This window comes from Peromyscus eremicus, chromosome 11, assembly GCF_949786415.1.
Source record: "Peromyscus eremicus chromosome 11, PerEre_H2_v1, whole genome shotgun sequence".
Classification (NCBI taxonomy): Eukaryota; Metazoa; Chordata; class Mammalia; order Rodentia; family Cricetidae; genus Peromyscus; species Peromyscus eremicus.
In genome coordinates, this window is record NC_081427.1 from 1,015,932 (window position 1) to 1,043,707 (window position 27,776).

At 49.4% G+C, this 27,776-nt stretch overlaps 1 protein-coding gene across 1 annotated transcript in view; it reads right to left on the minus strand.

The window, feature by feature from the left end:
* Positions 1–400: 400 nt before the first annotated feature.
* Lpcat1 (lysophosphatidylcholine acyltransferase 1) overlaps positions 401–27,776 on the minus strand; it is a 53,430-nt gene continuing 26,054 nt past the window's right edge. Inside the window, exons 3-14 of the mRNA XM_059276252.1 lie at positions 26,594–26,808; positions 20,885–20,997; positions 19,308–19,368; positions 16,772–16,830; positions 15,413–15,447; positions 14,135–14,189; positions 11,303–11,385; positions 7,020–7,145; positions 6,471–6,624; positions 5,720–5,818; positions 2,859–3,000; positions 401–2,393 (exon numbers count right to left, since the gene is read on the minus strand). Coding sequence (XP_059132235.1) covers positions 2,209–2,393; positions 2,859–3,000; positions 5,720–5,818; positions 6,471–6,624; positions 7,020–7,145; positions 11,303–11,385; positions 14,135–14,189; positions 15,413–15,447; positions 16,772–16,830; positions 19,308–19,368; positions 20,885–20,997; positions 26,594–26,808 — 1,327 coding nt within the window. The 3' untranslated portion in view covers positions 401–2,208. The remainder of the gene's footprint in view (positions 2,394–2,858; positions 3,001–5,719; positions 5,819–6,470; positions 6,625–7,019; positions 7,146–11,302; positions 11,386–14,134; positions 14,190–15,412; positions 15,448–16,771; positions 16,831–19,307; positions 19,369–20,884; positions 20,998–26,593; positions 26,809–27,776) is intronic.

Below are 27,776 nucleotides of genomic sequence, written 5' to 3' on the forward strand. Positions count from 1 at the left end.
TTCTTAAGCTTCTGCAGCAAGCATTTAGCTACTGAGTTCTCTCTTCAGTCTTCACCAAACCTCTTTGAGGGTGTAATTCTTTCGCTGTTGTACTTCTATTTCTCCATTTTTTTTTATACTGGTTTCATAAGATGGATCTGCTGACAGATGTGCGTCACACGCACTTCACACACGCCTCACACAGAAAAACTATAATGGCCCAGCAGATGCAAAGAGATGTACGTGTCACGTGAACAACAGCTCCTGGTTCCAACACTGCCAGGAGAGCTTCCACACACAGCTGCTGGTGCTTTCCAGGCCTGAAGGATGAGTTCACCTTGATGGGCTTTCCTACCAGGCTAAGGAATGTCTGTTGTCTTTCCACCGAGAGGCGTTTAACAAAACACACTCGAGCCTGTACAACTTTACACTGTGTTGTGTTTATTCCACGGAAAACCTGAAGACCGCACCCCAAAGGAGCCCGCAGGCAGGGTGGGCGCTGCCCCTGTCCCTGCCCACTATGTACATTCACAGTTCTGACGCGGACTGAGGTTACTAGCAAGAGTTATCAGGAGATTGAACATCCGTCCCAGGTCTGCTCGGGATTTCCTCAACATGCCCAGCGGCATTCCACAGGAACCCTTCACTTGCAGATGGTGGGGCAGAGCCCCAGCCTCGGGACATCTTAGTTCATTAGTCTCCTTCATTGGCCTTTTAGTGGCTTTTCTCTTCTGGAAATTTGTACTCTATAGTTATAAAAACCAACCAGTTGGCTACGAAGGCCGTGTTCACATTTCATTCATACCTAACAAGCTAAGAGCCCAGAAATCAAGCTCCCTGCCCATCCTGCGGCAGTGTGGCGCTGTGTGACTGAGGTTGAGGGGTTCTGTTTATGTATTTCTCTTGGGGGGAGCACATATTAACGCTCTCTGAGAAAGTTAGTCAACACCTCTTCCTGCACTTACTAGCCTGGTTGCCACTTTCTATAGCAACACCCCGAATGTAAAACCTAATTCAGGAGTAAAAAACAAAACTCCAAAGCAACCATTGCTTACGAAACAAACTAAACCTATGGTCACTGTTGTGCTTTAAGGATGAGTTTGCCATAAAAAAGGATGAAACCAGGTAATGCCGAAGGTGACGGCCTGGACCCTGTTCCTTCCTGACTTCATGGGGGGCCAAGCACAGCAAACTGTGGTCTGTCACCCCCACAGAAGAAGGCCACCTGTGCTCAGAGGGTGGCTGCTCTTCCTAAGTCACCATGGTAACTGGTTGCAGGGGCTGGACAGGACCTCCTGGCCCACCTCAGTATGCCTGCTCCAAAGCTAGAGTGACTTCATAAAGACGAGGGGACGCCTTCCAGTCCTTCCCTCTGTCTGATTCCGTCAATGCTTTCACCAGTTACATGAAGTAGATTTTGTTACATTGAAACCGAAATACCAAACTGGCAATGTTTATAAAAAGATGGGGCAAGCAGGTCCCAGGGCCAGTCTTTGTGGCTAAATGTCCCATGGTCCTAAATGGGAGGAGGGCAGGGAGGCCCTTTAAACTGTGGCCACCGGAAACAGTCTCAGAGTCTATCAAAAACAAGCCTGGAAATAAATATCCGTATGTTAACACGAAAAATGAAGTAGAAAACCAATTTTCTTTCTTTTTTTTAAAAAAATGTTGAATGTTTTCCAAAGTACCTAAGTGAGGTTTATAAAATAGTCACGAGCTCCTGCACAAACACAGAAACATTATAATCGGATGACGCCCCATCACATCGTGAGCCAGAGATGGCAGGGGCACTGAATCAGGACAGGGTGACTGTTCCAGGAGAGGTGTGTGCAGAGGCCCTGCACTGTGCACACCACACAGATGACAAGGGGAAGAGACTGACACAAACTCAAGACCAGCGTGTTCCAGGTGAGCACACCATCATCCCTGTGCCCACTCAGCCTGTGGAGTCCCGCCCCACAGGGAGGCCCCAAGCACCCACCTGCCTACCTGCCTGCCCGCCTGCAAAGGGCAAGTGGGATACACACACAGCTTCCCTGCAAATGCCCAGCTGGGCCCTGAGACAGAAAACAAATACATCACAAGTCGTTTGGACCTCAGGTCTGCAGACCCACAGAGACGGCGTGAGAAGACAGGGAAATGCAGATGGCGGAACACTCAAGCAGGCTCCAGGCCACTAGAGGCAGGCGGTGATGCAGGAGGGGCCTCATTCCTCCGCAATCTCCCATTCTAGTCCACCTTCTTACAAAAATTCTTTCTCCCAAAGTCTGAGTTTTCAGGGCTGAAGTCAATGCAGAAGCCATTGGGAGTTGGTGCTGGGGATGTCTGTGCACAGTTGTCAAAATGTGTCTGATCAGGGTACAAATAGTCCTCCGCGAAGTCAGGGTACATTTCTGCAAACGCACAGAAGTCATCTGCAAAACAAAACGTTGATTATTAGGACTGAGAGAGCCCCCAGAAAGGTGAATTTTGTAAGAGAAGTCATCACGCCAACACCCGTTGCCGATGACCGGAAATTCCTCAGGCCAGGGACTAAGAGCAGGGCATGGCAGAGAGGCTCGAGATAAAGGCTGTGTGGGTGTTAGTGGCACAGTGGAATCCTCCAGGAGAGCAGCTTCTGCCTGGTGTGGGCTCTAAGCTTTAAGCTTGCTTCTAAATGACAGGGAGAAACTGAACCCCTGACCATCGTATCTTTTCTGGAGAACATTCTTCAGGGGGAGAATTTGAGGAGAGGGGGTAGCTTGGTGTGTGGAGATGGGGTAGGGGCTCCACTCATGTCCCCAGGCCTCCTGAGGCTATGCTGCCTCCCCGCACATCTGGGCTGCAGTGCCCACTACATCCTACCCCTGCTTGGGGTGACACCGCTTGGCTCCACTTACCAAATGTGATTCTTCCCTTCTCCTCTTGGTCAATAGCCCGGAACAAGTCAGTCACTGTTAACTCTGACACACCCAGAGCAGTCTTGAGGATGCAGGACAGGTTGGCCTCATCTATGCTGCCGTCCTCAGGCGATCCATACATCTGCAAGGGGCAGTGAAGTTACTGTAGGGACCCTCCTTCTGGTGTTTGCCAAGCATGGTACATTTTCCCCGGTGGTCCTGATCCCACCTTGTAAAACCAGCTGGCACCCTTGAGCCGGTGGTGCCTATAAGTACATGGTCAGGTACCGGGCAGAGCCATGCCTGTCTCTACTGGCCTCTGCAGGTCCCTCATGGACACTGCACACACATGTTGAGACTTGGATGCTGTAGTAACTGAGGGAGCAAAGAAACATGTAGAGGGAGATGGAGCAGAGACTCGGCTCCAGCAGGGAGCAGCAGAAGGGCTCAGCATGCCAGGGAAAAGCTGGGGCTGCAGGGCTCTCGTAGCAAGAACCGGGCAGGCAGAACAGTGTGCCTCCCATGCCACCTAGTGGCCAAAGGATAAACTGCAGCATCTTTGGGTGATCAAGGGGACAACCAACTGAGGTTGTGAGGCTGTGGTTTTGAAGAAGGCAAGGACTAAAAGTTCACACACATTTCTAATCAGAAGACTTCACCGAATGGGAAAATGGACTATTAGGTGTCTCCAAGACCCCTATGTGAAAGTTTTTCTACGGGAGTGACACTAACATGGAAAACAAGAAGGGACCCCAAAGGGGCGGGAATATGTATTTGATTTCACCTCCAGGAGTATCTAGGAGTATACGTCTCTCTTGGGTCTTACGGCCACAGAACTGTTCCACACCTTGATATCTGGCCCTAACTGTGGTGTGAGGAGGCACCGTATCCTTACACCCCATCCCAGAGTGCTGCAGCGCTGCACAGGAAGCTAAGGAACTCATTCACTTTGCAAAGCTGGACTCTGCTGGAATCTTTCATTGGTCTGCCTATGCTCTTAGACTGGGTGGAAAGGTATTTCTGTCTTCCCAGAAAGTCATGGAACACCGAGCCCTGCTAGGACACTCCCCTGACACCTTGTCACTGTCAACACTGTCCCATGTTCCCAGGGCCGTTATATCTTGCGGACAGCCGACAAGGATGGGTGCAGGTGGGGTACGGGGGAAGTCTGAGAGGTAGCAGTTGGCCCAAGGAGTGAGCAGGAACGTGAGCAGGTGCCTGCTAGCCTATCGCAGTGGGGATATGGCTACAGCATGACCGCCAGGATGCTCGGTTGCCTGCCACACTTGCTCTGTCAGGCAGCTGTGAGAGGCCTGGACTGAATGCCGCTTGCCGCCATCACCTACAGCAGATTCTACCCGAGGACATCAGAGACCAAGCGGGGCTGAGCCATCGGAAGAGAACACAGTGTAGGTACGGGAGGGTCAGGCTCTTCTAGACAGCCAGCAGTGTTGACACCATACAGTTAACTCTCCTGGAGTGGCAACTGGGGACACATCTCAGCACTACTCTGGAGTGGTACACCAGATCAGTACAGAAAGGAGCTCTGGGAGGCCATGAGAGATGAGGGTCCCTGACACCTCTGAGCATATCTGTGAATGTACTCTCAAAGAATCCTAAGAGGGAAAGAACCACTATGAATGTGGGTGGCACCATCCCATCAGCTGCTGTGAGCTGAGCACCAGCATTCCCCTGGCTCAGGTTTCTGGCTGTCACTCACCGAAGGCAGGCAGCCGCCTCACACTCCTGTTGCCATGTTTTTTCTGCCATGCTGGATGGCATCCTTCAAATGACAAACCCTAACAAATCCTTCCTCCCTTAAGTGGCTCCAGATTTATTTCATTATTTATGTGTCTGTGTACCTGAATGTATGTTTACGCACCATGAACATGCAGGTACTCTGTGTGTGTGTGTGTGTGTGTGTGTGTGTGTGTGTGTGTGTGTGTGTGTGTGAGGCTACCCACCACCCTCACATTTCCCCAGAGTTCTCTTGAGTAGGAGCAGCAGGAAATACCAGATAGAAGGATTTAGAGTGTGGAGATAGAAAATACAGGATAGCCTCGAGAGGGCCTGGAGCCTAGTCCATCGGCCCCGACTGTCTCTGCCCCAGGGTATTTATAGAAATGCCAAGGGGTGGAGCAACCCCCCCCCCCCCCCCCCCCCCGGACAGCCAAGTGCAGACCATCTGAGACACCTGCACTCAGGCCCGTGGTCCAATCATCCTCTCTATGAAGACCGGCTGGGTAAAGCCACTAGGAAACCTGAAAATGGGCTCCCACACCCACAGAGGCCAGAAGGAACCATGGTGTGGTTGTGAGCCATGTGACGTGGGTGGTGAGAACTGAACTCAGGTCCTGTGTAAGAGTAGCAAGTGAGACATCTCCCTCAAGTGGCTTCTTGTTAGGTATTTGGTTACAGTAATAACAGAGGTGGTGAATACAGAAAATTGGTAACAGGAGTTCTTAGGCCTTTGGGACGTTAAAGGGGGAGACTGTCCAGTGTGGAGGTGCAGGCTAGGATGTACTTCTGGGCATGACTCTAACAGTGTTAACTGAGGAGGGAGATGCACCTTGAATGATAGGGTGGCATCCCATAGGCTGGGGGTCCAGGCTGGATAACAGGGGAAAAGCCAGAAACCAGCTGAACGTCAACATTCACCTCCTGCTTCCTAACTCCAAATGCAACACAACCAACCACTTCACAGCCCAGCCTTTATGACTTCCTCACTATGACTGTCTCCCCTCAAACCGTGGCCCCAAATGAACCTCTCCTCCTATACCATGCTTCTTGCCAGGAATCTGTCACAGTAATAGGAGGAATAACTAACAGAAGCACATATTCCACTCAAGGAATCTACTTGCCTTGAATGCCAGCTGGATGGTGGCCAGGGTCTGGGAGGGCCTGCACACCACGGACAAGGCGACCACATATTCTCGAAGGTCTATCTCACCGCCACCGCTCTGCAAAGCAGAAACACATTCAGATGACGGCTTGGTTGCCTGCACGTCACAAGGGACCTGCTAGCTAACTGGTGCACCCCAGTCTGACTTGGTAATATCCATGTGTGTGGAACAGGCATGCTTGCTAGAACCCCAGTCAATCTTCCAACGTGAAGCTTTGCCAGAAGGCAAACCAGGGCCTGTCTGCACTTAGAGAACAGGCTAGCCAGTATCTTAGTGGGACTCGCTCCACTGCAGACCATTAGGTAGTATCTGCGTGGGACTCGCTCCACTGAGGACCATTAGGTAGTATCTTCGTGGGACTCGCTCCACTGCGGACCATTAGCCAGTGTCTTCGTGGGACTCGCTCCACTGAGGACCGTTAGCCAGTGTCTTCGTGGGACTCACTCCACTGAGGACCATTAGCCAGTGTCTTCGTGGGACTCGCTCCACTGAGGACCGTTAGCCAGTATCTTCGTGGGATTCGCTCCACTGAGGATCATTAGATAGTATCTTCGTGGGACTCGCTCCACTGAGGACCGTTAGCCAGTATCTTCGTGGGATTCGCTCCACTGAGGATCATTAGATAGTATCTTCGTGGGACTCACTCCACTGAGGACCGTTACACATTGACAAGTCATAGGTTTTGCACCGAGTTCCCCAGTGGACCCACCTCGTCAAACAGTGAGAACATGTCCTCCAGCGCATCTGAGACAGGAACTTCCAAGTAGGCTGCAAACTCTGGAAGCCCAATCTTCTCTCCTCTCTTCATCCTTGCACTCTCTGAGTATTTGTCTAGATCTTTTTCAAGATTTTCTGGTTTCAGCCTAAATAAAAAAATGAGATTTATTGACAAAATCATATCACAGAAACTAAAACAGGAGACTTACTGTGAAGCTGGGAGACTCATCGAAACATCTTTAAAATTTCTTAACAAGCAGTAAGTTAGTTTCTGAGCCTGGCACATCCTCACAGTTTACAAGATGCCAGGTTTTGTCTCTGTGTCTGTCTGTCTGTCTGTTGGGTGTGTTCCCAGTATGGTGTACAGGGGCAGCACCCATACGCACAGCTGGTATCCAGCAAGATTTTTAAAGTCCTTCTATGCAGACAGCTGATGACATCTGAAACCCAACGTAAGCAGAGAAAGAATTCTGTTACAGGTTCCTTGCCACCTCGGCAGCACCCGGTGTTAATGAGCGCTCGAGAGCCCCAGGAAACTCACCCGAGGCCCCTCACGAGCCTGGCAAACTCCAGCAGGCAGGTGTCAGCAGGCAAGCGGAGCTGTCCTTCTGCCAAAGCCAACTGGCAATCCTCAAATGTGTAGTCAGTTACGGAGACACCCAGGGCCCTACGAGAGAGAGAGATCCTTTCATCATGCCGGGCCACTGGCCTCACCCACCAAGGGCAGTAACCACAACAGCTGCGAGGAAACTGGGTGTCAGAGGGCAACCAGGGAGGACAGACAGCTCCTGACGGCCTTCAGGGGAGCAATCACCCTAACAGACCGGCAGGAGGGAAGCCCAGAGGTCACAAGGGGCACTGAAAGTTACGGGACACCCAGTCCTCAGGTACCAGGTTAATGTGGGCCTCCCCTCGGGGAAAGCTGCCTGAGACCGCGATGGGTGCATCCTCCTCCTGGGATCTAGACAGGAGATGTTTTACCCGTGTGTAGACCAGGCCTTCCTTCACTGATGCCTCAGTGTGCTACTATTGTAGCCACATGAAGCATTATTTTAACTTATAGATTAAGAAAGGAAATTCCTACGAACCCAGACAGAAGCCAAAACAAGAGTGACTATCTCTACTCTCTAAGAACTCACCCTGCCCAGGACATCCGAAAACAATAGAATTCTGCCGCACCACACATGCCGTGAGCACACCAGCTGGCAATGCTCCGACAGCCAATGGGACCCCGCAAAACCACTGCAGAAGTACACACACCAAGCACTCGGGTTAGCAGGAACCCTCTCAACTCTGGCCCCCAGGTTCATCACTGCTGTGAGCCCATCGGCCCCTCTCTGGGTGCACACCATCGGCAAGATCTGGCATCTGGCAGAAGCTCAGGGCTGTGGCGATATGGCATGTTTTCCCATGGTGTCCCAGGGAACCTGGAGCGAGCTTGAAGGGAGGAGCTTGGCCAGGTCAGGGCCTGGATCCCAGGCTTACGCCTCTGTGTCTAAGGATGTGGGCAGCTCTACCACCATGTTACTGAGCTAGATATAGACAAGAAGGAAAAGCCACTGTTCTCTCCAGGAAGCAGGTCCCTCCCATGGTCTGTCAATGGGAACTTGGAGGGAACGGGTGACGGAAACACAAAAAAGCCCCAAACAGGAACCGACACCCATGCAGCTGGAATGCTCCCCAGAGCCAGCCAGGATGAGACTTTTTACATGAGCCCTGGGAAACAGCAAATAGGCTGTGGCCAGCAAAAGCCTTGACTGAAGCCCTGGGTCGTAGTGCTGAGTGCTGAGTCCCCAAGGGAAGCAGTGCTGAGTCCCCAAGGGAAGCAGTGCTGAGTCCCGAGTCCCCAGGGGTGGCTATGAAGAATGCTCAGTCCCACAGGAGCCCTATAGTTACAGTCCGCAATTTGCATTGAACATGTGTGCGTGATGGCTACCTCAAACTTCCCTTTCTTGACACACAGGCTGTCCAGATCTGCAGCTGCCTGTTCCTGCTACCCATCCCACTAATATCATGCATGTCTGTGGTCTGCATAACTGCAATGTGTGCATGCCCTGCATGTGATTAGTGTAGCACCGGCCCTCAGACCTAATGAATCCAGAGGAGCTATACAGAATTATCCCACAGGGCCTCTTGCAGGTCCTGTCCTAAGAATTGAATTGTCTACAAAGGCTATGTCAGATTTCACGAAAAAAAAAAAAAAAACCAAACAAAAACAAATTTTCCCCCATATTAAACACATTTACGGAGGAAAATTCAGTAAGTGCATTAGGGAAGAAAACGCCTTAAAACTCCCCTAGGAATCTCCTTAAGAAAAATGGGCTTTCCACGCTTTGGGGTTATTGTTCACGGTTGCCCAAGAGACTTCCAAAACACCATGGGCTACTGCTACTGCTCTTGCTTGTCCTCAAAAGTAGAAAGTAAGACACCAGATACTTTGCACACAGGGCCCAGACATCCAGGTGCTGGATCAGACCTTAAAGTTCCCTTCCTGAAAACTAGCTTTCCTGGTACCAGAAAGTATCTTGCAAAAGGAGGGATGTAACCATCCGTCCTACTCAGCTATGAGGCCTATGAACCACAATGCTGACTAGCACGGCACGGTGAGGGGCATCCAAGCAGGCAGAAGCGGTCCTTCATTGTAACCAGCTCGCTAAGTTTACTTAAGACCTGCTCAACAAGAGGGAAATCACGCTGGTACCGGAAACCTAGCCAGCTACCCAGGGCTACTGCAGTCATGGATCTTGGAGGAAAACCTACAACTGCCATTTACCACACCAACATAACCCCATCTACACCCTAGATATTTGTCCTCACCCCTCATCAAAGAGACTTCTCCTCGAAATTCAGACTGTTATAGAAAACTGCAACCAATGAAAATACAGAATGATGGAGCCCAGGGCCAGCTGACACATCCACAGTACAACCCCTTCCCCTAAGGCTCAGGAATCATCGGGGAAGAGTTTGCTGTAAGAGTATGTCTCTTAGGAATACTGGAGAAGCTATACCCAGGAAACCTCATCGGCGTAGCTGCCTAAACATGACCTGAAGAAGGATGACACCAACAGGTACGTCAGCATGGATGGGGAGCTCAGGAGGCCTCAACCCCCCACAAAAAACAACTGGTAATTAAAGAACGCCGCCGAGTGGGAGAAATAGTTTTCCCAGGGAAGACACACCGACTGGTTAACCAGCACCAATCAGTGTGCCCTGAAAACATACATAAGAGTAACATCATACAGACCAAGCAGGTGGTATGTATGTGTTTAGCAATATGCACACACACACACACACACACACACACCAATTAAAGAAAAAGAGGCCACATGTTTGAAAGAGGGCACATGGGAGGGTTTGGAGGGAGGAAAGGGAAGGGAGAAGTGATGTAAGTATACTATAATCTCAAAAAATTTATTTTATTGAAAAAATTTTCATATAGTTTGATCAAGTTTTCCCTCCCTTCCCCCAATCCCTCTCAGATCCTCCCTACCTACCCAACGTTATGTTCTTTTTCTCTTAAAAAGAAGAAGAAGAAGAGGAGGAGGAGGAAGAAACAAAAATAGAAAATGGATCCTGATAGTAAAAGTCTGGTGCTGCCCCAGTAATGCTGTGTTAGCAAGCAACCATGAAGTACACGATCACCTGGGGTCAGGAAGTAGGCTGCAGACTGTTCCATAGAAGAGGCTGGAGCAGGGGATGGGGATGGGACACAACACTCAAGATCTAGGTGGATGGGATGCGACTTTAAGAGAATATTGTGTTTCTGCATTAACTCCTTAAGATCCCTCTAAGTCTGACTTAAGCAGGTGTTATAATCTGGCAGTGATGTACGGTCGCGATCACTTGCTGAGTTCTAAAAGATCCAATCTCTTCCTTCCACCCCCAAAGCAGATCATATCACAGTGAAGGACTGGAATGCAGGGACCTTGGCCTGGCTTGAGCATTCCCTTAGTTAGCATGTGCTCAGGGTTGTCTGTGGTGGAGGTTGCACCCTGGGCATGTGCCCTTCGAGAGAGATGAGGGAGAAGTAGGCAAGAACCAGCTCTGCAGAGTGATTAGAGGTCTGAACTGGGGCCTCATTAGAGGTGCTCCCACAGCACTCTTTCCAGGTCTGTGTCAAGAACTGGGGGTAGGACTGCCCCCACACTCCCAGGGAGAGGAACCTCAAAGCTTCCTGGAACTGCCATCGGCAGAGGCCAGAGTTCAGCTCCACTGTACACAGCCCCTTCAGGGGAAGCAACAAGGCTGTCCACTTGAGGCTGCCGTGGGGGGCAATCACTGTCTGGTATGTATGAGGAGTGCTCGGGGTCTAGTTTTAAGTATGTGTATGGGAGATGGGGCTCAGAAGGTGGAAGAAAGTCAGAGGGAGGGCACTTGGGTAACATGATTGTTGTTCAGACTAGCAGGAACCAGAAAGTGAAAATGCTTAAGTTTTCAACTGTGCACAAGAGTCAGGAGGCAGTGCAGGTCACCCTAGGAGATTAAACATACAGACACTACGATTCCTCCAGCAGGGGGGGTGAGAGTGTCAGCAAACAGTTCACAGGCTTAGGAGACCGTGACCTGAGGCTGACCCCTACCTAGGTCAGTGCATGCCCCAGAAAACACACCAGGATCACTGATGACTATGGCAGGTTTGAAACTTGCGAAATGAGGCAAAGATTAACCATCTTTTAAGTGTTAAACAAGTCAAAACATCATCAGATAAAAGCAGGAGACACAAACCTAAGGCCGAGCACATGCCACGGCCAGCATACGCAGGACCTGCTTGTTCACTCTTGAACTAACCCATTTCCCCAGCACCACTGGCAGCTGCTCACTCACTTGGCCATGACGCGTCGCACATTGCTGGCATATAGGGCAGGATTCCTCTTCTCCTCCTCAGAAGGGCAATACACGGGCAGGAACTGTGGACAGAAAACCGTGTCATCTCTGCTAATACAAGACACTGATCCCACCAGTCATCATGAACGGTAACTGTGTGGTAACAGTAGGACTGCAGAGCCCTTCCTCTGGATAGTCTAACCATGCCCGTACATGCCTGCACACTCAGTGTTCAAACTGCACATACACATATCTAGACCTGTATGTGTGCAAGTACACACACACACACACACACACACACACACACCTGTAAATTTTATAACCCAGCACTACTAACTAGGAGTACCCACTGTCCTAGGCCACAATGTCCAGCTCCTAATCACAAGCGCACCTCAATTTTGTGTTGAGGATTACACAGAACGGTACTTCTGCAGTTTCTATACCTGAAGCCCTCCTGGCAGCTAATAGCAACTACATCTCTGTGATAAGTCAGCCTAAAAATGCAGCATTTTAAATGACTTAGTGGCCCATGCAGATGCCAATTCTACCATCATGAAAGGGCAAAAGACCATCCCTGATTCCTGTTCTTAAATAAAGGTATTTAAGAATATAGGAACATCCTGAGCAGCCTATCAATTCCCACTATATGCATATAAGCTTTCAGTTACATTTTAGAAATTCCTAAAATTACAATGGTCTTCTTACATTAACACTGGTACCCTATGCCAGCAATGTGAAAAAAGACACATAAAGCATACTGCAGGACCTTTCTCAGTCTTCCTTAAAATGAGACACCAAGTCTGAAATAGGCCTGCTCAAAACCACAGGGGTCTCAGCCAAGACAAGACCATGTTCCTTCTGAGGCCTGGTCCTGCTCTCTCCTGGCAGCCAACAGAGAGCTACCAAAACATCCAGAGCAGCAGAACCAACAGTCTCTGGGCTAGGCTCTTTGTAGAAGTTACAGTAGCCCACCTTTCCATTTTGTTTGGCTCTGCAGAACTTATGGCAAATGAGCAGACTGTTTCACTGAATACAAAGGTGCATATGACTCATCTCTGATTTCAGATGCAGGCCCATCAGAATTCTTTTTTATTCTTTTTTTTTTTTGAGACAAACAAACAAATCAAAAAACCAAAAATCACCACTCCCTCCACTCAGAGAAAGTTCTACAGACTACACATATATAACTGTGTTTGTTGGATTTAGCCATATACTCCATGACCAGTGCTAAACGGGATGATGACAGAATGAATTTAGCTATTTAAACTTAGCTGTATTGGTATCAGGTAGTAATGAAGGCAAAAAGAAAATGTCTGTCTGTCTGTCTGTCTCTTTCTTCTTTTTTGTTTGTTTTTCGAGACAGGGTTTCTCTGTGTAGCCCTGGCTATCCTAGAATTCACTCTGTAGATTAGGCTGGCCTCCAACTTAAAGATCCATCTGCCTCTGCTTCCTGAGTGCTGGGACTAAAGGTATGTGCACCACCAGTGCCTGGCCAGTAAAAAGAAAATGTGTATGTGTCAATTTTATTTATTCTGGGTATCAGTCACCTAAATAACGAATGATAGGTATAGTTTCCTTTCAATTTTTAAAAACCCTGTCCAAGTGTAGCTGAAGTTATCCTGCTCTTGCCCAGTTCCCGCGGCCCTCAGACCCAAGTAAACACACAGAGACTTACATTATTTATAAACTGTATGACCTAATGGCTCAGGCTTCTTGCTAGCTGTTCTTATATCTTAAATTAACCCATTTCTATTAATCTATAAGTTGCCATGTGGCTCGTGGCTTACTGGTATCTTAACATGTTGCTTTTCATCATGGCGGGCTGGCAGCGTCTCTCTGTCTTAGCCTTCCACTTCCCAGCATTCTCCTCTCTCCTTGTCCTGCCTACACTATCCTTCTTGCCTGGCTACTGGCCAATCAGCGTTTTATTTATCAATCATAGCAACATATATTCACAGCATACAGGACATCCCACAGCATCCAAGGGTTAAAGAGATGATTCAGCAGTTTAGAGCATTTGCTGCTCTTACAGAGGATCTGGGGTTTTGTACCTAACATCCATATGGCAGCTAAGAACTATCTGTAACTCCAGTTCTAGAGATATGACAACCTCTCTGGCCTCTGTAGGCAATGTATACACCTGGTACACAGATGTACATGCAGGTAAAATACCCATACACACAAAATAAAAATGAACAAATCTTAAAAAAAAAAAAAAATCCTATGCAAATGTATTTAAATCACACAAAGGACAAAAAGCCACAGAGAAAAAGTGACTAGAAAGTTTCTCTAGGACCTAGACAAATAAAGATACTCAAGGACAGATATGTAACATTAATGAACAGGTTAGATACTATGTATCTATACAGCTCTTGGTTTAATAGTATTTTAACAATGTATCAAGCCAGTTCCACTATAACATTGTATGTCGCTCCCCTCAACAAAAAACCCTGTGAAACATTATGTGAAATTGTCTCCATTCTGGGTTAACATTGTTGTAACACTATATTCTTGAAGACTCCAGTGTAACACTGTAACCACATGACTGGGGTTAACACTGTTGTAACACAGATCCCAGCATAGCACATTGTATCCATAGTGTAGCACATTGTATCCATACAGACCATGATGTAGCACACTGTATCCATACAGACCCCAATGTAACACTGTGACACTGTATCACACAGCCCCAATTCTAACTCTGCATCATTTCAGGCCCCAATGGAATCCTGTATCTTACAAACCACAACAGAACTGGCCCCTGGCCAGATACTACTTCCACTCCACCCATACTGCATACTGCCCATACTTCATAACACCACGTCTACTCACCTCGATTTCCACTTGGTTTTGAAACTGGCACAGAGTAAGCCACAGGATTTTCAACCTTAAAAACAGCATTAAATAATTTTACAACATGGTTAAAAAGTAAGGCTACTAATTCTTATAGCTGAATGACTCCAAATTTTGCCCAGAGCCTCTAGGAGGTACTTTCTGGGCAGTGAACCTGGAAGGAAGGGGAGCCTTCCAAAGTTGAAAGGTTAAAAAAATAAAATAAAAGGCAGTGTAAGTAATAAGATAATTTTATTAACTAGAGATTTCACTTTTCTGGTTAAATATTTGCTTTGGTCTTTGGTTATTCTAGAGAGCCATAATGCTTCATTTGCCCTCCTGCTTCGACAGCCTTGATTCAGGATGCCCAGCTCCCTATGTAGGCAGGGCAGACTTTTAGGTTTAAGTCATGTTCTGGCTTGTTCGCCTAATTTCCAGGGTTCTGGATCTTCAGTGATATTGCCACTACTTGTTAGACTGAATGGAATTACAGAGTTACCTGGAGTTCCCATCCTGGAGGCCACATTCTTTTTATCTCCCTGGCAGTCAGTCACCCCCTAATTCTGAGCCAATCTTTTTCTGCCCCAACATGAGTTCCAAGTAATCCTTCCAGTCCACCCCCTCCTACCTCAGAAGTGGTGGTCTGACATCAGGGGCACTTCCCCAGCACGTGACACAAATACCTTGAAAGGCTTGGGAGGGGCTGGTATCTGATTTCACTTCCTGTCTGAAGCCACTGAGGCTGTCTTGTCCCTGACTGGCTCCTCCTCCCGGCACACAAATGGCAGCTCTAGTATTACGGATGGCCTTGACAGGCTGGTGTCCCAAGCTTGGCTGCTGTAGTTTTTATTTCTCTTATTCCATGGGGTTGATAATCACCGTTCAACTGACACCCTATGTCTGTCCTGGGAAGATTGGGATATCAACTCTAGAGAGCCTCCCTCACCTAGCACCATCTGAATCCCACTGCCTGGACAAAAGACCCCATCCCCAAACACCAGGTGCGGCTAGGTGGACAGTACCAGGTGTGCTAGGTGGGTAAGGGAAGGGCTCAGTTACCTTCCCGTGGGCGCTGGTGTTGAGGAACTTACATCCCCAGAATCCAGGAGTGTTACAGAGCCACTCGGGAACACTTAGCTTTTTCACAATGGGCCGACCCTAATTGCTGTCAAGAGTAGTTTCCACATTTGCAAAAGTAACGAAGGCACAGGGAGTCATCAGTGGCCTGTGCATCCACAGAATGAGAGGACAGACAGGATGACACGGTGCCCAACTTACGCTCCGGGTCCTTGCCACGTCCACGTGATAGTGTCCTGGGAGTGAGAAAGCAGATGAATCAAAAGTAGAGCCAGACCACAGGAGGGTCATCCTCGGCTAGCCCAGAAATGCACAGCTATTCTCCTCCCACATTAATACAGGCAGAGTAAAAGCAGCTTGTGCCCTGGGTTCCAGGGCCCTGAATCACCCAACTCAGAATGGAAACCTCACTCCCACAAATAGGCTGGCAGGCTACTCTATTCCTGGGTGTGCTGACTCTCAGCAGAGGGCAGGGCCTTCCTCAGGAAAGCGACAGGAAACGGACTCTTCCGTGGTTCAGCGACACATGATAGAGTCATCTAATCTGTTAGTGTTAGTAACTGATGGTCCAGACGGCCTCTGTGACCCCATGCTCAGGCAGGCTGGACCCTGTGTCCATGAGCTGCCTACATTGCTACCACTAGGTTGTGAGTGAAGAGGTTCCCTTCCATCCTATCCTCTGCTGTCATGGTGACTGACGGCTGGAGGCAGGGAGAGCTCACTGTGGTGAGCACCCCCACCTTACTATTTCCACCAGAAGCTTACTCCACTAAGAAATGCCATGTATGCTTAGTACCAACTCAGGGCCCCAGGGCTTACATTCATAGACCGGCCATTTCTAACTGTGGAAGCCATCAAGGCAGAAAACACCTGCTCCAAGAGTCACAGCAGAAGGGAGGCTACAGCTGGCATTTGTGCAACAGGCTGGTGCTGACACCTCCCCCCCAGGGGTTGGGGGACTATTAAGGACTCTTGGGAGAAAGGCGTAGTGGCAAAACCCAGCAGAACCTGCTCTGAGGCCTCCCTCATCTGAGCTGGGGTCCTTCCAGGTCACCCAGGAGCTCTGGGCCCAACTACCCTGTCTTACCTTGTTTCTTTAAAACAATACTTCCAATTGGAGCAGAGGAGAAACAACAGAGTTACCCTATTCCTTACCTACTGCTCAGTCTTCTAGAACGTAAGCAGCCCTGGATTTTAAAACTGCCCAGAGTAAGCCAGGCTCTGGAAGCTTCTGAGGACGGTCTGTGTGGGGTCTCACTAAATGCTGGAATGGAGCAGGGCACTGCTTCTGGGCCTGTGAAAGGTAGAACTCTGTGTGCCAGTGCTGAGACTGTTCTAGAACTGTCATGAATACACCAGGGAGCTAGCTGACACTTGGGACTCCACCTGCGGAGCCTGCTCCTCCCTCTCTGGGCTGAGGCCGTGGGATGGTGCCAACTGCTCTCTTAACTACTGTGCATGGACAAAGGACACAGACATGGCAATCCAGATACAACCAAAACACCAGCTCTCCTTCCTCCTGAACCCCCCTCACACATGTCCCAGAAGAACATGACTTACCAGTTTGTTTGGGTAACGTAGCACCACAGGTTGGACAGGAACTCCAGGAATGAATGCACCTACCAAGAAAGTGCAGGGTCTCAATGCTGGCAACAGGAGGTATGGGAAGCCGGGACCTAGCTGTGGTACTTTTGCTGGCCTCAGTAAACTGAGCTTTCCTATGCCTTCCAGGTCAGTGAAGACATCCTGGATTATTTCCTGTACCCCTGTACTGTCCATGAAAAGAGGAGCTGCTGTGTATCAACACCAATATGAACAAACACCGATGGGAGGTGAGGGTCTCCAGTGTGTCTATACCTCAGGCCCTTGTCAGGCTCTCTTCTCCATAGGTCTACTCTGTCAACCTTGGTTTCTACTCACTGCCCATGACCTGTATCTGGGGTAGTCACTAAGCAGGATAAGGCATATCTGGTCTCACCGGGGAGAGAGCCCTGTTCCCCATGTGAGACTAGCCTGAGCACTGGAGAAATATCACCTGAGAGGCCCCAGGACTGCCCCGACAGTCTCCTCTACTATCTATATACTGGCTATGTATTCCTTGATGAGTTGACAAGCCCAGTTTATGAAGTTCTATTTTATTTAAAAAGGCTGTTTGAAGGCCCACACCTCTGAGAACCAAGGTGTCAGGAGCACCCAGACACTGAGGAACGGATACCGGAGGAAGCCACCATTGTTGGCCGAGGGGCCCTGTGTTCTTCTGGACTAGTGCAGAGTCTCATGGAAATCAGTGTTCCTCAGTGGTGTGTACCCATTCAGGGAGGGGAGGGTCCTAGAGGGAAGTTTTCTTGTTGTTTCAGACACCTCTCTATTCTTTAGTTCAGGGCCTTGGTGATGGTCCTGGTTCAGGATTTCTGTGCACCCCTGGAAAAATCTGCACACAAAAAACTCCCATCTTGGAACCTGGGTGAATGTATACATCTGAATATGCATGGCCATGAAGGCAAGTACAATGTGAGAGAAACAGGTGCTGGGCTGGCATCAGGCACCTAAGCGGCAACTAGCAGCAGGGTTACCCACAGGAAGGAGTTCAGACCACAGAGGTTTCATGTGTGCTGTGGAGTATGGTAGTTGGTTGGACACTGGTCCAGTGCTGAGTAAGAATCTGGGGTGTGAACCTTATCTGGACACCACAGTTAGTCCTGGTTGGTAACTGTGGCATACAACCACCCCCTCCCCCATGATGTGTGTTGCCCTTGGGGAGGCTCTCCACAGGCCCTCTTTGTGTCTACATTCCTTCAACTTCACAGAGGCAGCATGGCTTCCTCTGTGAAGTGAGGCTGGCAGCCGGTCCTCTGGTCCTCTTTTCAAGGATAGGTAACCTCATCACTATGAAAGAGGAACGGGTTCTCTGTCATGGTTGAGATCCCCCAACTCCCTCACAGTTCATTTATTCTCTGCCCATTGCTTTGGGGACATGGCCTGGTATCACTACTGAGGTTTCAAAGAAAATGGTTTGGGGCCTGTATGGACCATACCTAGGGTGAGGAGTCCAGGTGGGGTGAGCCATGGACTTTCTCCTGCAGCTAGGCCTGTCTTGGTCACCACATGCTTCCTTAGCTGCTAAGCCTATTTTAAAAGAGCAACCCAGGACACATTGAGAGAGAGTAAGAGTTTCCTTTCTTGTGCTATATCTCTGCCTATCAAAGTTGCTGCCACTATTTGTGTCAAAAAAGGGAGGGCTCAGCTATGTGTGCACATGAACAGAAAAAAAGGGCGGTCTTGGGAGGTGGAAGACTCTGAATTTACCATCCAGCACTAAAAAGAATGGAAAGACCATGGAGTTGGAAAACCTCAAAGACAGGGCAGTATGATGCAGCCCAGAGCAGAATATTGACAGTTGTACCCAGTCTAACCTAGTCTGTGGGAGATGGTGTACATACCCCATGCAAAGAGAATTTATGAGTCCCACCTACCTCTTAATGGCACTAACGGCTGTGATGGGATCAAGGGGTAAACCTGTTATACCTCCCAGGGTATACAAAACTTTAACCAGGCAGTCAGGAGTAGACTTTGTACCTCCATCATCACAACTCTGCTAAAGCCAGGGGCTCTATCCCAATGCTGGGCTTGGGAGTGCCATTGAGGGGGTGTCCAAGATGATGTGTCACGCCCATGGAGAAAGAGCCCTGTTCTCATGCGGCTCTAAAACCAGCCTTCAAGGCTTTGCAACAGAAGAGCAAGTTACAGGCTGGAAGACCTCTATAGTCAGTGGGATCTGCCCAGGGCCCTTTGTAACCAGAGAGCAAAGAGATCTCAGCACATCAGGGCCTCACTGGTCAGGACCTCAGAGCTCAGGCAAACGGTATCACCTCGTGATAGCCACTGCCTTCACGGTCTCCTCATCCTCCTACAAACACTCCAGTTCTTGGCTCAAACACTGAGACTTTCTGTGACTTCTAGAAATGCTTCTTAGAACTTGTCATAAGAGACAACAAAGACTTCCATTATCAACAGATGACATTACTTTAAAAGTCATGACTGGTTTCCTCTTTTTGACACAGATAAAAACAAAACAGACAAACAAAAAACTACATACCCGGTTTGAAGGTAATGAGGCAGGTCCTATTCGTGCATGTTCCTTCTGGAAAAATCATTATCTTAAAATGGGAGAAAGATAGCATTAAACCAAAGTTGAATCCAGAGTCCACAGGAGCCCCACTACCAATAGCTTTTTCTATTACTGACATAACTTTAGACTATGGCTCCCAGAAAGAGGAGGGTCTTCATGGGGCTCCCCCCAGGGCTGGGGGTGGACGAGTGAAACGAAACACACTATAACCATAAAGTAATCAGCAGTGCAGGACACCATGGTTCTCAGTCACACACATCCCAGGACAGAACGGAGGCCACAGCAGTAAAGGACACATGGTTCTCAGTAAACATCCCAGGACAGAACAGGGGCTACAGCAGTGAAGGACACATGGTTCTCAGTCACACACATCCCAGGACAGAACAGAGGCCACAGCAGTGAAGGACACCATGGTTCTCAGTCACACACATCCCAGGACAGAACAGAGGCCAAGAGTGGAGGCACTGATGAGGGGCCACACCACGAGGAATGGGGATGCTGGGACAGGCAGGAAACTGTGCAGCCACTGGGCACAACCACAGAGTGAAGAAACTCCTGTCCCCCCGGACACGTCAATGGCAGCATATAACAAACGCAAACTCCCCATGATGGAAGGCATGCTCAAATAGCTTTAAAATCTGAGCCTTGATGGGAAGGTGAACCATTGAGGAGGCTGGGTGGGCTCAGTGGGCATGCCCGAAGAGCACAGGTAAGCTCCTTGGAGAAGGGGGAGCAACTGTGTGTGTGTGTGTGTGTGTGTGTGTGTGTGTGTGTGTATGTGTGTGTGTGTATGTGTGTGTGTATGTATGTGTGTGTATGTATGTATGTGTGTGTGTTTGTGTGTGTGTATGTATGTATGTATGTGTGTGTGTATGTATGTATGTGTGTGTGTATGTGTGTGTGTATGTGTGTGTGTGTATGTGTGTGTGTGTATGTGTATGTGTGTGTGTGTGTGTTTGGGGGCAGGGGGATGGACACCTGCCACACCTTACAAGCCAGAAGCCTCCACAGAGGCTGCCTGTGGGCACAGGTGCCTAAGCCCCAGATCTGTAGTGCTTTTCAGTACCACAGACAGGGGATCCTGCAAAGCCTCTAGCTGCTACCTGTTGGCTCAAGTGGAAAGAAAAGAACTGAACATGAGTGACACCAAGGCATCTCAGGCTGACGGGGGCCACGGGCAAAGGTAGGCCTCATGGACGCAGAGACAGGAACCAAAGAGGTTCAGTCTGGGATCTGGAACCGTTCAATTCTGCAGGTTCACCGTTAGCAGACCATACCCAGGGCAAACAGCAAGGCACCACCACATACAGCAACAAAGAAGTGGGCACTCCAGAGAGCCCGTTTTCACTTACGCCCAGACACGGAAACCCAAAGTGCCCAACACCAAGCACACTCTTAGATGCACACCCCCCCAAAGACACACAGAACAATGTGAACTTCAGCACCGGAGATGGACGTTGCAGGCTTTGTGGTTTCCTCTCTTTCCTCTTCCATTCTCAAAGTACACAGTTTTGGAAGAGCCCATAAAAGCAGGATGGTTCTACCTGAGGCCACTTTCCATCCGACTGTGCCCGTCGCTTGATCTCCTCCACGGTTTTCCTCCGAGAGTCCTGGTCAGACCGGGACACGAACACGGGCCGAATGTACCGTATCAGAGCTGTGGGAATGGAGACAGGGTGTCAGCAACCACAGAGTTGGAACAGAGACCTCCCTGGGCCATGCTGATGCCTGGAGGGTGAGGAATCTTCCAGTGAACCCCCACAACCCGTGTGCCCCGGAGGACCATCAGCCAGGACACACAGGACAAAATGGTAACACTACCAAAACAGAGACGACCCGCTGTCACTCTGTTAGCAGAACAAGAGATTCAAGTACTCCTGGACCCCACTGTGGGTTGAACTTATATTCTTGAAAGTTAGGGACGAAGCCCTAACTCCTGGCATCTGGGAATGTGACCCTAATTGGGGATAAGATGTTTGTAGACAATCAAGTTCAGATGATATCACCCTAGCTAGGGTGGTCCTGATCAATGACCAAAGTCCTTCTAAGAGAACAGAGGTAGGGGGAGAGAAGGCTGCATGACAAGGTGGGATGTGATGTGCCTGCAAGCCAGGGAGGACCGAGGATGGCCAGCTGCCACCCTGTGCTTGGCGGCCAGGCCCTCCTCTTGGACTGCTAGCTTCCAGAATGGCGAGAACAAACTCTCGCGGCTTCTTTGCTGTAAGAACCCTAGAGATCACACACAGCTCTGGGGCAATCACTGCATCAGAGGGCCTCCACATCTGGTCTAGGTTCGAGGATATTATGCCATGACTGGCAGGGCTCAACTGACCAAAATGTTGGGGACCACCAAAGTAAGATCATGAAAAGACAGGAGGGTGCTCAAAATACTCTGAAGAAATTTTAATATGAACTACCCTCAGGTAAGTCCAGGTTCTGAGGAGAACAGAAACAGGGTCCAGGGGGACTACAGCTCATCGCCCGGGACCGTTTTAGCTGTAGGTTCTTTTCGTAAATCATTTTGAGACTTGAAAAGACTACTTCATGATTCTTTCTAGGAGGTTTTCCAAAAAGCATAAGAAACAATTTTTTAAAAAAAAGGAAGGAAGAAAAAAAAAGAGAAAATCCCTTTGATGTAGTAATAATCCACTGTGTCTTCATAACTCATATGAAGAGCCAAATACCCAGGGGACAATGATCACGTCTTTCCAGGTCTTGAATCATTTAACTGTTTTGTCATTCTGGCAATTAATTGTTTCATCCTTTTCTGTCAACTTCCTGATGCTGCTAAAATGACTGAGAGTAAAAAGGCAGAGGAATGACAGAATCCGCCCAGGATGCTGTGAGGGTGACAGCACAACCCCGACCTGCTTTTCTGTAAAATGCCATCATCTTTCCTAGAGGCGTTGGGGCTCCCCTGGTCTTGCTGTCTAGTGTGTTTCATGGGGCTGAGTACAGAAGCTTTCTGTGTCTATGACGTCAAGGATAAGAAAACTGACTCGGATTGTGGAAGATGCCTTCCCGTCCTTCAGTGAATCTGAGGATGGTACAGGAAGGCAAGAAGGGTTCCAAGGATGGGACAAGGTAACAGTGATCATCTGGGCACCCAGGATGTTATCTTTGAGGGTTCCTGGGTAAACCTTCTTCCATCAGACAAATGATTCTGGACCTTGATGGACAAATCGCTCCTAAAGGCAGGAAGGGAAAGTCTGAAGCTCCCTGCCAACAGTCCCATGTTGTACAAATGGTCTATACAACCATGCCAGAAGTTCCAACAGGTCTGTGATGGCATTCCCTTAGCATTTTACTTCCAAACATCACTTGAGCAGTTCATTGAATGAATGAGTACTGGCTGGTTGGTTTTTGTCAACCTGCCCTAAGATTGCCCTGTCCGAGGCAGGCGGTGATGGTGCACACCTTTAATCCCAGCACTCAGGAAGCAGAAGCAGGTGGATTTGAGTTCAAGGACAACCTAGTCTACAGAATGAGTTCCAGGACAACCAGGACTACACAGAAAAACCCTGTCTTGGGAAAAAAAATTGTTCTGAAGGGAATCTGTGGGGCATGTGGACATTTTCTTGATTAACGATTGATGTGTGAGGGCCCAGCATACTGTTGGAGTGATATACAACCCCTGGGCTGTATAAGAGAGTAGGCTGACCAAACCATGGGGAGCAAGCCAATAAGCATCACTCCTCCATGGCTTCTGCCTCCAGATTCCTGTCCTGCTGACTCCCCTTGGTGATGGACTGTTACCTGGAGCGCAAGGTGAAATAAAGCCTTTCTTCCCCAGGTTCCTTTTGGTCATGAGGTTTTATCACAGCAAGAAAAACCCTAACCCTAACTAAGAGAGACACATAAAGTTGACTCACAGACTGATAATGTAGACAGAAAAAGGTATGAGGTTGGTCACACTACCGGCACTGACGGACCTAAAGATGAAAACACTTCCAGTATTTTCAACATTCATCTCTTCAAGAGTTAGGAGCTGTCCGTCACAAAGCCCAAAAGAGGGGCTGGAAGTTGGGACAAGTCATTGCCTACCCAAGCCTGCTCTGAGACAGGAACCAGAACACATCCTGCATGCCCAGGACAGTACCTAATCTGGCACGTTGCCTTCAAAGGTAGCTGGGTAAGGAACCAACTGGGATGAGCTACACTTGGAACCTAATCAATATTCCTCTCCCTCTAGAGTAAGGGTCTTGATGCTCTAGCTAGGGTTCAAGTGATCCTCCTGCCTCAGCTTCCCAAGTGCTGGGACTATAGACATACCTTGATAAGGAACATTTCTGATAAACTTGCCACTACCATTCACTCTGTGGACTATCTATAAATGACCAGGAAATGCACAAGCTACAGGAAAAACCTCTGTACACAGTGATAATACCTCTATAAACCCCAACAGCTTCCTGGTGCCTTGCCAGGGGCCACATGCAGTGACATTCAGGGCTTGTGACACCTTTCAGGGTTATCAAGGTGAGCTGCACATCTGCCAATTACGACCTCACTTAACTTCCAAAAAATTCAAAGTTGGATTCAACCCAACTTTCCAGGCACATGGAGTATCATCCTTTATTTGATATCAGGCTGATACATCTACAGCCCATGACCCAAATAATTCAGCTTCCCTCCAGGAGCCTCATCAAGAAGGGGAGTGACCATGCTTGCTCAGAGTTGTTTCATAACCAAGGTGCTCGCACTGGCCAGCTCATTTCTGTCCACAGGATCTGTTGTACCATTCACAGGTGCAGGGCTACACACAGTCCCACTTTCTGCCTTCCTGCTTGGCACCTCTGCAAGGTCCTGGCTATCTCAGACAGGGGACTGAGAAAGGTGCTTGACAGAGATGAGACTCTCTCATCCAGCACTCTGTACCAACAGTAAACCACTAGCCGAGCCCCAACCTAGTCTCTTCACCTCTGTATGAGCCAACTCTGTACCAGCATCCTGTGGATGGAGGGAATTCATGCAGGGTCCATAAGCCTTGGAACACTTTGCTCAGGATACTACTGACCACAGTGTCGCCTGAACGCACGGTAAAAACTCACATTCCCCTTGGAAGGGAATGACCACACCTGTCAGGTCGGGGAAGCATGTGGGCTGTGGAGGCCATGTTTGCAGTGGGCTTAGTCTGAAAAGTCACAGGTGTGTGCTGAGGGAAGGGGTGATCTGGGCTGGGGACCTTGCTGCCATCTGCCACCACACCTAGGTTCTAGCCTCCTTGACCACCTGCTTCCCCATGGCCAAGAGCCAGTTCCTTAATGTTTCCATATGCAGTGCAATGGGGGGAATGCCTGCCCACCAGCAAAGGGAGAAGAGGACGAAGTAAGGACAGAAAGGCCCTGTGCAGACATACCCCAACGCTCTAGTACCCTTAGGCAGCTGTGACCAACATTCCTCATATCCTGGCTAAGTGCCAGCAGGCTGTTTCTATGCTTTAGCCTGGAAAAGACATCTGGGTCAGGGCCAGATCAGAAGGGTCAGTGCTGGACAGTCCAGAGTGATGGCCATGTCCTTTCTTCTGCCCATCTCCCGGGCAAATAGACCCCAAGATGTTGGAAGTCTTTCACAGAGCAGAAGTCTTATACGTACAGAGAGACTGGGATGTCAGCTACACTGGCTAGTCTTATGACAACCTGACACAAGCCATTTGTGGAGAGGGAACCTCAATGAGAAAATGCCACCACCAGACTGGCCTCTGGGCAAACCTATGGTGTATTTTTTAATTAATGACTGGTGTGGGAGGGCCCAATACATTTTGAGTGGGGCCACCCTCAGGCAGGTGATTCTGTGGTGTACAAAAAAAAAAATCAGGCTAAGCAAGGCATGAAAATCTAGCCAATAAGCAGCACTCCCTCACGGTCTCTGTTTCAGTTCTCTGCCTTGACTTGAGTTCCTGTCCTGGCTTCCTTCAGTGATAGGTTGTGATGTTTAACTGTAAGCTGAAATAAAGCCTTTCCTCTCCAAGCTGCTTTTGGTCATAGTGTTTTATCACAGCCAGGACAACCTTAACTAAGACCCCAGGAAACACCTGTTTTCAGAGCACACTGCCAGGGCCCACACAGTCTGGGAGATACAAAACTATGCTCTGTAGTATAGGTGAGCCTGCTGAGTGGCCATATTCATGAGACCCACAGACCCACAGAGCCACAGAGCTAGAACACTGGCTCACAGGCAGAGTGCCCAGACACCAGAACAAGGCTTCAGAACATAGAGTCTTTCTGCCAATCTGTGTCTCTTCTTCCTTGGGAGTATTCATTCGCCATGATGTGGGTTCAGAGCTGTGGCTCTTCTACCACAGGTGTCAGGCTGAAATCAAGGACACCACAGCCACCACAATCACCACAGTACCCAATAACCACCCCTCCCCACCCCAGCCCCACGTCATATACTGAGATGCCTGGGAACCATGAAGAAAGCCAGGCAGGGTGTGAAAAGCAACTGGATGTCAATGCTGTGTTCTCTCCATGTCTCAACCCTAGACAGACCCTGTGAACATGGCCTTTCAGACAAAAAGTCTATGTAGATGAAATTGTGGATCTTAAAATGAGGCTATCATGGATTATCCACTGGCATCGCTCTTAGCTAAGACATACACAGATTAGGGGCAGAGGAAAGCTGGCCATGTGACCAGTCAGACAGGACAATCTCCTGTGGAGGCTCTGAAGGGATCCCCCTCACACACACTATGGCCTTGGACTTGTTCCTAGAATGAGACAGAAAGACCTTGTGCTGCATCAAGGCACCCAGGATTTGTGATCTGATCAGTAGTTCTGAGACACAGTTGTTCCTGGTCTGTGGGAGTCACTGGTCCTCAGGAGCAGGCTGCCCAGAAGCTCAAGAGACCCAGAACTGCTCTGTGATACAGGAAATGCATGCTTACAAGACAGACCTCGGACACACATCTCTGCACTTGACGGTATTGGAGGACATGTAGGTGCTGATAAATAAAATCCACAAAAGCTCATGCTATAGGGGGCACAAGGATGAAAACAGAGCACAGCCAGGGCCCGTTGTATGACGGCAGATAGCCTGAAGGGGACTGTCAGTGGAGAGGTGCCTTACCTACTCCCAGGGTCTCACTCGCTCATTGCGTGTGTGTGTGTGTGTGTGTGTGTGTGTGTGTGTGTGCGCGCGCGCGCGCGCGCGTGTCTTCACCCATCCCTGAAGTCTTACCTGCTCTCAGGGGGTTCACCCACTCCCGCAGTCTCACCCATTCCCGGGGGCTCACCCACTCCCAAGTGTTCACTCACTTCCCCAGATCGGGATGTCTCTGCTCTCCGCCTTCATCACAATGGAGGACATGGTCATGGTGACAGGGATGGCGTCGAAGTAGGAAGAATGTGGTGCCAGTGTGAGGATAGCAGCCTCGGCGGGCAGGGCCTGCCGCCCCTTCACAGCCACACGGTGGAAGCCGCCAGCAAACCACATGGCGCGCATGATAGCCTTGAGCAGGAAGTCCACGACCCTGTAAGGGACAGGCAACGTCAGGTTCCTGCCACGACACAGGCATGGAAGGGGGCATGGGAAAAGTGATGCTGGGGCCTCGGCAGTAGGGCAGGCGCTGAAGGCTGCTTCAGGAATTTCCCTGAGAGGAGAACTGGAGTGCTTGATTCCGGGGCACCCATAGCCAATGTCCCCACCTCCTCTGACAGACAACTGAAGGGCTTTTCCCACCACACAGCATCCTGCAAGTGAACACAGCTACCCGGCGTTGACAGCAGATCACACAGCCAAGGTCAAAGACACCCAGACTTTAGATATCAGCAGTTCATGTTAGCACTCAGCCACGCATGAGTAGACAAGCCATCAAAGCATGCAGAACACCCATCAGAAGCTGCACGCTAATCAGTTGAGAGCAAGGGCATTGCCCTGGTGAGCCTTCTAGACCTCCTTCCCATAGGTCCCCCTGCCTTGGAGGCCAACCACATGAATCACTAAGGTTCTGGAAGGACCTAGACGGACATGAATGTAGACGAAAGAGAACTGGCCTAAGCCATCCATCTTGGTTTCCTATGATGTCCTTTTTAAACACATGAGAACTCAGGCGCTCAACCCTGGTATCTTCCTTTCTACGCACCCTCAACAAACCTGTCACCACGCAGACACCTTTTGGGACACCCCTGCAGTGACATGTAGTATGGGAAGGCCTGGGTGGAGCTTGGTCCCTAGAGGAGGCTTGGTCAGAATGCATCAGATCTCACTGGCTGTGGGCTAACCAGGTGACCAAAAACCACAGGGAAAAAAAAAAAAAAAAGAGCCCCAAGCCCTATTCCTTGATTTTCCCAAAGCACTAACTCCCCTGGAGGTTCTGTGAGAGGCGCCCCAGCAGATCTAAGTAGTGGCCAATCACTGTTGGGTACAGAGCCCCTGGAGGAGTCACCTTGGAAAGACCTCTGCTTACTTGGAGGATAAGCTGCTGCTGTAGTTACCATG